Genomic DNA, 15093 nt, shown 5'->3' on the forward strand with positions numbered 1-15093 from the left:
TTAAGAATATAGTTTAGCTTTTCGTTAAAGAATTGTTGGATTTATATTTGGGCGGTTTCAAGCCCATAGAGAAAATACTATCAGTTGCTTGTTGCCGTTAATCTTGTGTGAATATTTGAGTGCTGTATTTATACTATTTGGCTATTTTCCTTTCAGGCCAGAACTCGGTATCTCCATGGCCCAAGTCCGAAAAGCTGAGTGATGTAGTAAGTTCTCAAATGAACCATTTGTATGTTAAACTGGTTAGACTGTGTTACAGCAACTTTATAGGGTCTTGTCCAGTATATATAAAAACAGTTGGATAAAGGATTAAACCAGGAATTATAATGCTTTCTGTATTTTTTTTAATGATCTAATATGGTGCTATCATCAACACGGGGAAGTAATTCAACTTTTTAATTGTATTGTAATCCTTGTAAAATTAAAACATGAAATATGCTGATGTGTGAAGTTGTGTGTTTTTAACTTGTAGGATCCATTGGGCAATGAAAACAACAGGAAAGCCAGTGATTCATTTGCTGGGGCTGAGGCTACTGTGGAAGCAGGTTTGTTGATAGCAGTTTGTCCTCTGCTGCTAAAGGTGTCTGTCTGCTTGCAAATGAAACTAAAACTGTGTTCCAACATTCATTTTTAGTGGAAGACTGTGAGGAAACCATTGAAGAACAGGAGGCCATTGAAGGCACCATTGACCATCAAACCGAATTGGCAGATTTAGCCAAACAAGGTAATCAGACCACTTTTGTCACTAAAGTTAAGAGAAGGGGGGTGCAGTGGAGATTAAAACACAAGGAGTAGGCCATTCAGCCCCTCGACCCCACCCCGCCATCCAATAAGATCATGGCTGATCTGTCCCAGGCCTCAACTCCTCTTTCGGGCCTGCTCCGCATAACCCTCGACATCCCGAGATTTCAAAAATCTATCTACTTCCGCCTTAAATACAATTAGTGACCTAGCCTCCACAACTCTCTGAGGTAGAGAATTCCAGAGATTCACCACCCTTTGAGAGTAGACATTCCTTCGCATCTCAGTTTTAAATGTGTGCCCCCTTATTCTGTAACCATGTCCCCTAGTTCGAGATTCCCCCACCAGTGGAAACATATTCTCAACATCTACCCTGTCAAGCGCCCTTAGAATCTTATATGTTTCAATAAGATCACCTCTCATTCTTCTGAACTCCAATGAATAAAGGCCTAACCTGTTTAGGCGTTTTTGATAAGACAACCCCTTCATTCCAGGAATCAGCCTAGTGAACCTTTTCTGAACTGCTTCCATCCTTCCTTAAATACGGGGACCAAAACTGTATGTAGTACTCCAGGTGCGGCCTCACCAACACCCTGTACAGTTGTAACAAGACTTCCCTATTTTTAAACTCTAACCCCCTAGCAATAAAGGCCAAAATTCCATTTGCCTTCCTAATTACTTGCTGCAGCAGCATGCTGACTTTTTGTGTTTCCTGTACAAGAACACTCGGATCCCTCTGTACTGCAGTATTTTGTAGTTTTTCTCCATCTAAATAATAATCTGTCTGTTTAACCTTCCTACCAAAGTGGATTACCTCACACTTTCCCACATTGAACACCATATGCCAGGTTTTGGCCCACTCACTTAACCTATCTATATCCCTTTGCAGATTCTTTGTGTCCTCATCACAACATGCCTTCCCACCTATTTTTGTATCCTCAGCAAATTTGGATACTCTACACTCTGTCCCTTCCTCCATGTCATTAATGCAGATAGTAAATAGTTGAGGCCCTAGGACCGATCCTTGTGGCACTCCACTAGTTACGGCGTTCCAACCTGAAAAAGACCCATTGATCCAGACTCTCTGCCTTCTGTGTGTTAGCCAATCCTCAATCCATGCCAACACATTACCCCCCAATACCCTGAGATCCTATTTTGTGTAATAACCTTTTCTGTGGCATCTTATCGAACACTTTCTGAAAATCCAAATACACAGCATCTACCGGTTCCCCATTATCCACTCCTAACAAATTTGTCAAACATGATTTCCCTTTCATAAAACCATATTGGCTCTGTTTGATTGCATTATGTTTTTCTAAGTGTCCTGCTATTTCTTCCTTAATAATGGACTGTAGCATTTTCCCAATGACAGATGTTAAGCTAACTGGTCTATAGTTTTCTGCTTTCTGTCTCCCTCCTTTCTTGAATAGGGGCATCACATTAGCAGTTTTCCAATCCGCTGGTACCCTACCGGGATCCAGTGAGTTTTGGTATATTATGACCAATGCCTCTACTATCTCTGCAGCCACTTCTTTTAACACCCTTGGATACAGGCCATCAGGTCCTGGCGACTTGTCTGCCATTAGTCCCATCAGTTTGTCAAGCACCTTTTCCCTCGTTACAAGTTCCTCCCTCCCATTTACACCTTGCTCATCTATTATTATTGGGATGTTTATAGTGTCCTCCACCGTGAAGACTGATACAAAATATTGGTTTAAGATATCTGCCATTTCTCTGTTCCCTGTTATTAATTCCCCAGTCTGATCCTCTAAGGCTCCCACACTTACTTTAGCTACTCTCTTCCTTTTTATATACCCGTAGAAGCTCTAACTGTTGGTTTTTATATTTCTTGCCAATTTACTCTCATAATCAATTTTCTCTCTCTCAGTTTTTTAGTCATCTGCTGCTGGTTTCTAAAAAATTCCCAATCCTCTGGCCTACCACTAGCTTTCGCCGCTTTATACGCCTTTATTTTTGATTTGATACTCTCCTTAACTTCCTTTGTTATCCACGGGTGGTTCATTGTTTTCTTCAAGTCCTTCCTTCTGACCGGAATAAATGTTTGCTGAGTGTAATAAAATATCTGCTTAAAAGTCTGCTACTGCTCTTCTACTGACTTTCCCTGTAGTCTATTTTCCCTGCCCGCTTTTGACAACTCTTTCTTCATACCTCTGTAATTGCCCTTGTTTAAGTTGAAGACACTGGTTTGTGACCTGAGTTGCTCACCCACAAACTGAATTTGAAGTTCTACCATGTTATGATTGCTTCCCCCAGAGGATCCTTAACTACAAGATCTCTTCTTAATCCTACCTCATTACACAATACCAAGTCTAAAATAGCCTGTTCCTGGGTAGGTTCTGCAACGTATTGTTCTCAGAAATAATCCCTGATGCACTCTACAAATTTGTCTTCCATGCTACCCTTGCCAATTTGATTTGTCCAGTCTATATGCAGATTAAAATCACCCATGATAATTGCAGTGCCCTTCTTACACGCCTCCATTATTTCCTGATTCATAGTCCTACAGAGAGGCAACTTCTCGGGGGGCCTATAGACCACCCCCACCATGATTTCTTCTTCTTGCTATTGTTTATTTCCACCCAAACAGATTCTACATTGTGATCTATTACACCTATATCATTACTCACAACTGCACTGATCCCTTCCTTTAATAACAAAGCTACCCCACCTCCTTGTCCTTTGGTCATAGAGTTATACAGTTATTCGGCCCATCGTGTCTGTGCTGGCCACGTCGAATATTCTTGAACATTGAGATTCCAGTCCTGGTCATCTTGCAACCATGTCTCTGTGATAGCTATCAAATCATATTCATTTATTTCTATCTATGCCGTCAGCTCATCTATCTTGTTACAAATGCTACGTGCATTCAGATAAAGAGCCTTAAGCTTTGACTTGTTACCACTTTTACCTACTCTGGTTCTGATTTCTGCTGTACTCTTATGCTTGTATTCTCTGTCTCTACCTCTCACATTCTGATTAATGTATGCCCCTTCACTACCCTGCACCTCTGCTGTCTCGTTACTTTTCGACTTTTTAAACTTCTCTTCAATTGAACCCTCCCCCCCCACTATTTAGTTTAACTGCAATGATACCGCGGCTTAAAGGCTTAACTAATGCTGCGGGTTATGTAAACTTAGATTGTATTCCCTTTAATTTACAAGGTTGCGCAGTGATCTAATTGAGGCATTTAAAATGATAGAGATTCGAAAGAAAAATATTTTTTCTAGTGGGGGAATCAAGAATGAGGGATATAACATTAGAGCTAGGTCATTTAGGAGGGAAATCAGGGAACACTTTACACACAAAGGGTAGTAGAAATCTGGAACTGTCTACCTTAGCAGACTGGATGCTGGGGGTCAGTTTGAACTTTTAAGACTGAGATCGACAGATTTTTGTGAGATAAGGAAAGCGAGAGATACGAAGCTAAAGTGGATAAATGGATTTGAGGTACAGATCAGCCATGATCTAATGAACGGCGAGCAGCCTCAAAGGGCTGAAAGGCCTCCTGTTCCTATGTTCACATGCAATTATTATTTAATTTGTTTCCAGCTGAAATCCCTCTGGAAGATCTTGTTCGACAATATGCTGGCGCTTATACAGAAAACTTTGACTGGCCAGCTCCAGATTCTTCTGACAGTGAAGATGATGACTACGAGGAGGATGAAGGTACGTTATGCATCCATTCAGGGCTGGTAAAACCTCGTGAAGTGTTGTTTTAAAAAGATTTGTGAATGAGGCCTTGTGGAGATGATGTCCCGTGTTCACACTGAGGACACGCTCCATTGTGTTGTGTGGCACTACCACTGTGTGAAATGGGATAGCTTCAGAACACATCTGGCTGCTCAAAACTGGGCATCCATGAGACGCTGTGAGCCATCAGCAGCAGCAGAATTGCATTCAACTACAATCTGTAACCTTGTGGCCTAACATATCTCTCACTGTTCCATTACCATCAAACCAGGAGACTAACCCTGGTTCAATGAGGAATATAGGGGAGCATGCCAGGAACAGCACCAGGCATACCTAAAAATGAGGTGCCCACCTGCTGAAGCTACAACATAGGGCTGCATGCATGCTAAACAGCAGAAGCAGCATGCTATAGGAGAGCTAAGTGATCCCACAACCAACAGATCAGATCAAAGCTCTGCAGTCCTGCCACATCCAGTCGTGAATGGTGGTAGACAATTAGAAAAGAGTAACCGGAGGAAGAGACTCCACAAACATCCCCATCCTCAATGATGATGGAACTTAGCACATCAGTGCAAATGAGAAGGCTGAACCACTTGCAACCAACTTCAGCCAGAAATGCTAAGTGGATGTTCCATCTCGGCCTCCTCCTGAGGTCCCTAGCACCACTGATGCCAGTGTTCAGCCAATTCGATTCACACAGAGTGATATCAAAAAACGGCTGAAGGCACTGGATACAGTAAAAGCTATTGACCCTGATAACATTCTGGCTGTAGTACTGAAGACTTGTGCTTCAGAACCAGCTGAGCCTTAGCCAAGCTGTTCCAGGACAGCCACGGCACTGGGCATCTATCCCACAATGTGGAAAATAGCCCAGGTATGTCCTGTCCGCAAAAAGCAGGACAAGTCCAATCCGACCAATGACTGCCCCATCAATCTACTCTCATTCATCAGCAAAGTGATGGAAGGTGTCATTGACAGTTCTATCAAGCGGCACTTATTCACCAATAACTAGCTCAGTTTGGGTTCTGCCTGGGCCATTCAGCTTCCGACCTCATTACAGCCTTGCTGCAAACATGGACAAAGGAGCTGAATTCCACAGGTGAGGTGGGAGTGGGACTGCTCTTGACATCAAGGCAGAATTTGACTCGAGTGTGGCATCATGAAGCCTTAGCAAAATTCGAGTCCGTGAGAATCGGAGGGGTGGGGGGAAACTCTCCACTGGTTGGAGTCATCCTAGCACAAAGGAAGATGGTTGTGGTAATTGGATGCCATTCATCTCAGCCCCCGCACAATGCTGCAGGAGTTCCTCAGGGTAGTGTCATAGGCCCAACCATCTTTAGCTGTTTCTGTGTTCCTTCCAACATAAGGTCAGAAGCGGAGGTGTTTGCTAATGATTGCATGGTGTTCCGTACCATTCGCAGCTCTTCGGATGCTGAAACTGCCCGTGCCCACATGCAGCAAAACCTGGATATCATTTATGCTTGGGCTGATGTGTGGCATGAATGTTATTTATCACACAAGTGCCAGGCAATAACCATCTCCAACAAGAGAGAATCTAACGATCTCCCCTTGACATTCAACAGCATTACCATTGCTGAATCCCCACTATCAACATCCTGGGGGTTACCATTGAACAGAAACTGAACTAGACCAGCCATATAAATACTGTGGCTACAAGAGCAGATGAGAGACTGGGAATTCTGCAGCAAGTAATTCACCTCCTGTCTTCCCAAAGCCTGTCCTCCATCTACAAGACACAAGTAAGAAGTGTCATGGAATACTCTCCACTTCTCTAGATGGGTGCAGCTTCAACAACACTCGAAGCTCGATGCCATCCAGGACAAAGCAACCAACTGGTTTGGCATCCCATCCACCATTTTAAACCTTCACTCCCTCCGTCATTGGCGCCCTGTAGCAGCAGTGTGTACCATCTACAAAATGCACTGAAGCAACTCCTTCAGCAGCACCTTCCAAACCCACGACCTGTACCATCTAGAGGAACATGCAAGGGCAGCAGATGCATAGGAACACCACCATCTGCAAGTTCCTCTCCAAGTTGCATACCATCCTGACTTGGAACTATATTGTCGCTCCTTCACTGTTGCTGGGTCAAAAACCTGGAACTCCCTCCCAAATAGCACTGTTGATGTACCTACACCAGGTGGCGTGCAGTTATTCAAGAAGGTGTTTCACCCCAGCTCAATCAACAATTGATACTTAAAGGCTGGTTTCCTGTAGTTTGCCTCATTCCTGTATGATTAAAACAAAGTACTTGGATTTTTTGCAGCTCAATTCGGTGTGGATACTAACGAGACTCTGTGTTTCAGAAATGGAAGAAGAGTTTGCTGCTAAATTTGACAGTCCGGAGCAAGAGGTGGCAATTGACTCCTTGTTGAGTGTAGACCAGTACAGAACAGCAGAGAGAGTAAATACAAATCCAACCGAAGGGAGGAGGCCAAGGAAAGACATCGCCGAGGTTTCCGCTGCTGCTGAACCCCTCATGCCAAAGGGCATAGCTCGTTATACATCCTCGGTAATTGTGTTTCTTGGATGATTGCGCGGGTGAAGCAGCTTTTTGGTGCAGTGGCGTTCAGTGTACAATTTTCTTTCTTTTCCTATTCTTTGACAGGTGAGAAATGTTGCTCCTTTCTTGCTTCATGGGACTCTTCGGGAATACCAGCAGATTGGCATTGACTGGCTGGCTGCTCTACATAGAAGAAAGCTAAATGGGATTTTGGCAGACGACTCACGATTAGGCAAGACTGTGCAGATAATTGGTTTTCTAGCCCATCTTGCTGCGAATGAAGGTAAGGCAGATGCAAGAAGGATAAATGTGGAGCCCAAATCTGCATACTTTCTGCGCACAAATTGTAACAAGATTGATGCATGCAATTGAAAATGTATATTTGTGTTTTGGGAGGACAACTAAGCATGATTGGCAGAGCAACAGTTGAGTAGATTTTGTGATATCGCCCACTAGGGCAACTCAACTGGTGTGTCTGCCTCACATCATTGTGTACAGTCTATTTTTTCTTAAGTAAAAAGACGTACGTTTATACAGTGTCTTGCACGACCCCATGACATTGCAAAGCGTTTTATCGCCAATTAAGTACTTTTGAAACATGGTCACTGTTGCAGTGTACGGAAGCACAATAGCCAGTTTGCACGGAGCAAGCTTCTACAAACAGCAGTAGAATAAATGACCAGATAATTTGTTTCTAATATTGATTGAAGGTTAGATATGGCCTGGACACCAGGGGAGAACTTCTTTGCTGCTCTTTAAATAGAGGCTGTGGAATCTTTTATTTCTACAAGGAATAGTAGCAAGGGTTAAGTACTTGACATTTACCCACAATTTTGTTAAAATTGTTACCACCATAAGTAATTCCTCCCTGATTTTCCCATGCCCCACCCCCAACCCATCTCCCTGCCACAGACTTGAACAATTTCAGCCAACTCTTTTCATTATAATTGAGCTAGGATTGGCATCTGCATATATTCATGCAGTAAATAATTTGCACTATGTGCAAAACAAAAGCTGAAAATGACTAAAATGGACAGCAGATCAATCAGCATCTGAAAGCGGGAGAGAGGATAACATTGCAGTTATGACCTTTCATCAGACGTGACTTTATTTGAGAATATGCGGCATTTATTTCTCTCTAACAGTAGTGTTAGATGTGATTTTGTGATTCAAAGTTTATTTTGAAGGATCCAGTTTCAATTCTTTTGTAAAGCATCTTTATTCTTTTGAAAGTTCTGTTTGTGAATTGTTTATAACAAACTATTGAATCAGTGCAAGTGCATTGATTCAATCACAGAAATTTTGAAATTATTGTAGCAGCTGCATCTTTAGATTTGAATGCACTCTGTCTGTTTTTGTCTTTAAGGCATCTGGGGTCCACATCTGGTTGTGGTGCGAACGTGTAAAATGCTTAATTGGGAAATGGAGTTCAAACGTTGGTGTCCGGGACTCAAAATCATGATGTACTTTGGCACGAGGAAAGAACGTAAAGTCAAAAGAGAGGTAATACTTTATTAGTTGCAGCTGAAACAAATTAATTATCAGGAAAGATTGAACAGACTGGGGCTGTTTTCGCGAGTTTAAAATTGAGGGGGTTCAGTAGGGTAGATACAGAGAGTGGTAGATGCATGTGCATGTTTTTTTTTAACGTGAAGAAGTTGTTGCACACCAGCAGAGCTTAGTCCATTGCAAGGGGGTTCCAGGACGATTGGGGGCCAGGCTCTGCTGTCAGACATTAGGACAGTCTGTGCATGGTCAGACGCAGGCGCCAATGCGGCCATGGTGACCGGCTATTTCGCTTCCTTCTACACACACCCAGCTGAACACCCCCACCCCCCCCACCCCCTCCAACAGCAGCGTCCTCTCCCAAGCCAACCTGCCCAGCATTGGGGCGCTCATGACCCAAAACCAGCTTTGCTGGGCGTGACATGTCGTCTGCATGCCTGACACCAGGCTCCCGAAGGAGCTGCTTCTACTCAGAACTTGGTCACAGCAGGAGACTCTAGGGAGGACAGCGGAAACGTTTTAGAGATGTCCTCACAGCATCCCTGAAGAGATCAGTCATCTCTTTCGACTCGTGGGAGTCCCTGGCTCGTGACCACCCTAGATGGAGAAAGCTCATTTGGGAAGGCATTGTACACCTCGGGGGACTTCATCAGGAACATGCGGAGGCGAAGTCGAGGCATCTGAGGGAGTGCAAAACCTCCAAACTACTCATCTGCCTAACCCTTCAAGCACCACCTATCCCTCATGTGGCAGAGTCTGCAGATCATGCATTGGACTTATCAGCCATCTCAGAACGCATTGAACTGGAATGGAAGCAAGTCATCCTCCATCCCAAGGGACTGCCTAAGAAGAGAAGATACAGAGAAGATGTTTCCACTTGTTTACAGGGGGGGAACCAAAACTAGGGATCATAAATGTAAAATAATCACGAAGAAATCCACTAAGGAATTTAGGAGAAACTTCTTTACTCAGATAGTGGTTGGAATGGGGAACTTGCTACCGCATGGAGTGGTTGAAATGAATAGCATAGATGCATTTAAGGGGAAGCTAGATAAACATGAGGGAGAAAGGCATAGAAGGATATGCTGATGGAGTGAGATGAAGAGGGACGGGAAAAGCTAGTATGGAGCATAAACACCAGTATGGACCAGTTGGGCTGAATGGCCTGTTTCTCTGCTATATAATTGTATTGCTTTCACTTTTAGTATGTGCTGCTGTGTTTTTTTTTAAAAAAGCTCTTAATCTATATATGATAAAGACAAATATTGGGAACCTGAGTAACTAACTACACATTTCTTGTTTGCAGTGTTGGATGGAGCCCAACTCGTTCCATGTGTGTATCACCTCATACAAGCTGCTGCTTAAGGACCACCAAGCTTTCCGGAGGAAGAGGTGGAAGTACCTAATACTGGACGAGGTCCAGCAGCTTAGAAACACGACTGAAAGGCACTGGGAGGCCCTTTTCAACCTCAAGAGGTCTGTGTCACATGCGTTTATGTTTAATATAGCAGAAACCAACTTCAGCCATCACTATAATTATGGTTATGTTTAGATTTAAGGGAAAGTCTCATGGTATATTTGAGAGCCTGTTTCTGTTACTGAGAGCTGATGCGGAATCTTCCAGAATGGAGTATGTTTTGATACAGTTGAAGTGTTTAAGAGGATTAATAGATTTGATAGGGTAGATGGTGTCATTTTGTCGTAATGATACACTGTACAGAATGATTTCAGGCAAAAAGGGTTCATTTATAAGGACAGATTGCATAGACGAGGTTATATTCCCTTGACCGTAGAAGATTAAGGGATGATAGAATTGAGGTGCTTAAGATGATTAAAAGATTTAATTGTGGAGTTAAAGAGAAAAAAATTTCCTGTGTTGAGGGGGAAGAGAGGCATAATCTTAACATTAGAGCCAGGCTGTTCAGGGGTGATGTCAGGTAGCACTTCCTCACACAAAGGTCAGTGGAAATCTGGAACTCTTCTTTCCCCAAAAAGCTGTTAAGCCTGGCGTCATTGAAAAGTTCAAAACCTTGGTTGATAGATTTTTGTTAGTTAAGTGTATTAAGGGTTATGGAAGCAAGCTGGGTAAATGAGAGTTAAGCGACAGATCAGCCATGATCTAATTGAATGGCAGAACAGGCTTAAGGGGCTGAATGGCCTCCTCCTGTTCCTACATATTGTTTTAAAATATACATGAGCTTTCTTGTCAGTTAGTGGTTAAGTGCTGTGCGTGGTACTGAGCCACACAGTCCAGGAAGTCCCGGTTTCACTAGCCATGGGCACCAGAAGGATGCTCAAAGCTTGGGGATGACAGTGACGGGAAATCAGCCAGAGTTCCTGCCTCTCGATTGCCTACCCAGTGGCCCCTGCTAAGAAGCATCCATGTGTTCATGGGTGAGAAGAGGTTGTGACTCTAATGCCCGATGTGGTTGAATAGTCTGCTGATACCGACTACCTAGACTCTCACCAGAAGGGTCATTTTGTATGAGGTGTTGGAAGCTTACAGTCATCTGAGACTGCAGACAGGCAGTCAGGCACACCTACTGGTGTGTTTGGGGGGGAAAGGAGGGAATACAAAGGTTGAAGATGGGAAGTGTGCATGTTCACAAGTCCTTTAGGGAACAAAATCTGCTGTCCTTACCTGGTCCGACCTGTGATTCCAGAACCATAGCAATGTGGTTGACTCTTAAATGCCCTCTGAAATGGCCTCGCAAGCCAGTCAGTTACATCTAACCACTACAAAGTCAATAAAGAATGAAACCGGATGGACCACCCGGCATAGACCTAGGCACCGGAAACGACAATGGCAAACCCAGCCCTGTGAACCCTGCAAAGTCCTGCTTACTAATATCTGGGGGTTTGTGCCAAAGTTGGGCGAGCTGTCCCACAGATGAGTCAAGCAACAGCCTGACATAGTCATACTCAGGGAATCATACCTTACAAGGTCCCAGACACCACCATCACAGTCCCCGGGTATGTCCTGTCCCACCGGCAGGACAGACCCAGCAAAGTTGACGGCACAGTGGTACACAGTCGGGAGGGAGTTGCCCTGGGAGCTTTCAACATCGACGTCGGACCCCATGAGGTCTCATGGCATCAGGTCAAACATAGGCAAGGAAACCTCCTGTTGATTACCACCTACTGCCCCCCTGAGCTGAAGAATCAATATTCCTCCATGTTGAACACCACTTGGAGGAAGCACTGAGGGTGGCAAGGGCGCAGAATGTACTCTGGGTGGGGGACTTCAATGTCCATCACCAAGAGTGGCTCGATAGTACCACTACTGACCGAGCTGGCCAAGTCCTAAAGGATATAGCTGCTAGACTGGGACTGCGGCAGGTGGTGAGGGAACCAACAAGAGGGAAAAACATACTTGACCTCGTCCTCACCAATCTGCCTGCTGCAGATGCATCTGTCCATGACGGTATTGATAGGAGTGACCACCGCATAGTCCTTGTGGAGACAAAGTCCCGCCTTCACATTGAGAATACCCTCTGTCGTGTTGTGTGGCACTATCACTGTGCTAAATGGGATAGATTTCGAACAGATCTAGCAATGCAAAACTGGGCATCCATGAAGCGCTGTGGGCCATCAGCAGCAGCAGAATTGTACTCAACCACAATCTGTAACCTCATGGCCCGGCATATCCTCCACTCCACCATTACCATCAAGCCAGCACACCAACCTTGGTTCAATGGATACTGCAGGAGGGCATGCCTGGAACAGCACCAGGCATACCTCAATGAAATGTCAACCTGGTGAAGCAAGAAGCCAAGACTACTTGTGTGCCAAACTGCGTAAGCAGCATGCGATAGATAGCTAAGCGATCCTATAACCAAAAGATCAGATCGAAGCTCTGCAGTCGTGAATGGTGGTGGACAATTAAACAACTAACTGGAGGAGGTGGCTCCCCAAATATCCCCATCCTCAATGATGGGGGAGCCCAGCACATCAGTGCAAAAGATAAGGCTGAAACATTTGCAGCAATCTTCAGCCAGAAGTGCCGAGTTTATGACCCATCTCGGCCTCCTCCTGAGGTTCCCAGGATCACAGATGCCAGTCTTCAGCCAATTTGATTCAATCTGCGTAATATCAAAAAACGACTGAAGGCACTGGATACTGCAAAGGGTATGGGCCCTGACAGCAGTCCGGCAATAGTACTGAAGACCCGTGCTCCAACTAAGCTGTTCCAGTACAGCTACAACACTGGCATCTACCTGGCAATGTAGAAAATTGCCCAGGTATGTCCTGTACACAAAAAGCAGGACAAGTCCAACCCGGCCAATTACCACCCCATCAGTCTACTCTCAATCATCAGTAAAGTGATGGAAGGTGTCATTGACAGTGCGATCAAGCGGCATTTGCTTAGCAATAACCTGCTCAGTGATGCTCAGTTTGGGTTCCACCATGGCCACTCAGCTCCTGACCTCATTACAGCCTTGGTGCAAACATGGACAAAAGAGCTGAACTCAAGAGAGTGACTGCCCTTGACATCAAGGCAGCATTTGACCGAGTTGGCATCAAGGAGCCCTAGCAAAACTGAAGTCAATGGGAATCGGGGAAAATTCTTCGCTGGTTGGAGTCATACTTAGCACAAAGGTAGATGGTTGTGGTTGTTGGAGGTCAATCATCTGAGCTCCAGGACATCACTGCAGGAGTTCCTCAGGGTAGTGTCCTAGGCCCAACCATCTTCAGCTGCTTCATCAATGACCTTCCTTCAATCATAAGGTCAGAAGTGAGGATGTTCATTGATGATTGCACAATGTTCAGCACCATTTGCGACTCCTCTTATACTGAAGCAGTCCATGTAGAAATGCAACCAAGACCTGGACAATATCCAGGCTTGGGCTGATAAGTGGCAAGTAACATTCGTGCCGCGCAAGTGCCTGGCAATGACCATCTCCAACAAGAGAGAATCTAACCATCTCCCCTTGACATTCAGTGGCATTACCATTGCTGAATCCCACACTATCAACATCCTGGGGGGTTACCATTGACCAGAAACTGAACTGGAGTAGCTATATAAATACCGTGGCTACAAGAGCAGGACAGAGGCGAGGAATCCTGCGACTGATAAATCCCAGGGCCTGATAATCTACATCCCAGGGTACTTAAGGAAGTGGCCCTAGAAATCGTGGATGCATTGGTGGTCATCTTCCAAGATTCTATAGACTTTGGACCAGTTCCTACAAATTGGAGGGTAGCTAATGTAACCCCACTATTTAAAAAGGGAGGTAGAGAGATAACAGGGAATTATAGACCAGTCAGCCTGAAGTCGCAAGTGGGGAAAATTCTCGAGTCCATTAGCAAAGGTTTTATAGCAGAGCACTTGGAGAACAGTGGTAGAATCGGACAGTCAGCCTGGATTTGCGAAAGGGAAATCATGCTTGACAAATCTACTAGAATTCTTCGAGGATTTAATCAGTAGAGTTGATGAGGGACAGCCAGTGGATATGGTTTATTTGGACTTTCAGAAGGCTTTTGACAAAGTCCCACATAAGAGATTAGCATGTAAAATTAAAGCGCATGGGATTGGGGGTAGTGTATTGCGATGGATAGAAAATTGGCTGGCAGACAGGAAACAAAGAGTAGGGATAAATGGGTCTTTTTCCGAATGGCAGGCAGTGACTAGTGGGGTACCGCAGGGATCGGTGCTAGGACCCCAGCTATTCACAATATACGTCAATGATTTAGATGAGGGAACTAAATGTAATATCTCCAAATTTGCAGATGACACAAAACTGGATGGGAGGGTGAGTTGTGAGGAGGATGCAGAGAGGCTTCAGGGTGATTTGGACAAGTTGCGTGAGTGGGCAAATGCATGGCGGATGCAGTATAATGTGGATAAATGTGAGGTTATCCACTTTGGTAGCAAAAACAGGAAGGCATATTATTATCTGAACGGCTATAAACTGAGAGAAGGGAATATGCAACGAGACCTGGGTGTTCTCATACACCAGTCGCAGAAGGTAAGCATGCAGGTGCAACGGGCGGTAAAAAAGGCAAATGGTATGTTGGCCTTCATAGTGAGAGAATTCGAGTACAGGAGCAGGGGTGTCTTGCTGCAATTATAAGTGAGGCCACACCTGGAATATTGTGTGCAGTTTTGGTCTCCTTATCTGAGGAAGGATGTTCTTGCTATAGAGGGAGTGCAGCGAAGGTTTACCAGACTGATTCCTGGGACTGCGGGACTGACGCATGAGGAGAGATTGAGTCGGTTAGGATTATATTCGTTGGAGTTCAGAAGAGTGAGGGGGGGGATCTCATAGAAACCTATAAAATTCTAACAGGACTTGACAGGATAGATGCAGGAAGGATGTTCCCGATGGTGGTGGAGTCCAGAACCAGGGGTCATAGTCTAATGATACGGGGTAAACCTTTCAGGACTGAGATGAGGAGAAATTACTTCACCTGGAGAGTGGTGAGCCTGTGGAATTCGCTACCACAGAAAGCAGTTGAGGCCAAAACATAGTATGTTTTCAAAAAGGCGTTAGATATAGCTCTTAGGTCTAAAGGGATCAAAGGATATGGGGGAAAAGCAGGAACAGGTTAGTGAGTTGGATGATCAGCCATGATCATAATGAATGGCAGCGCAGGCTCGAAGGGCCGAA

General features: G+C 44.6%; 1 protein-coding gene across 13 annotated transcripts in view; it reads left to right on the forward strand.

Annotated features, from left to right (window-relative positions):
• ep400 (E1A binding protein p400) overlaps positions 1-15093 on the forward strand; it is a 164455-nt gene that overhangs the window by 57360 nt on the left and 92002 nt on the right. For all 13 annotated transcript variants that reach the window (XM_068054601.1, XM_068054607.1, XM_068054605.1 and 10 more), the window contains 8 exons: positions 157-206; positions 473-545; positions 635-724; positions 4312-4428; positions 6780-6985; positions 7082-7259; positions 8343-8479; positions 9789-9958. In XM_068054601.1, coding sequence (XP_067910702.1) covers positions 157-206; positions 473-545; positions 635-724; positions 4312-4428; positions 6780-6985; positions 7082-7259; positions 8343-8479; positions 9789-9958 — 1021 coding nt within the window. The remainder of the gene's footprint in view (positions 1-156; positions 207-472; positions 546-634; positions 725-4311; positions 4429-6779; positions 6986-7081; positions 7260-8342; positions 8480-9788; positions 9959-15093) is intronic.

The sequence above is a fragment of the Heterodontus francisci genome, chromosome 23 (genome assembly GCF_036365525.1).
Source record: "Heterodontus francisci isolate sHetFra1 chromosome 23, sHetFra1.hap1, whole genome shotgun sequence".
In the NCBI taxonomy this organism is placed as follows: domain Eukaryota; kingdom Metazoa; phylum Chordata; class Chondrichthyes; order Heterodontiformes; family Heterodontidae; genus Heterodontus; species Heterodontus francisci.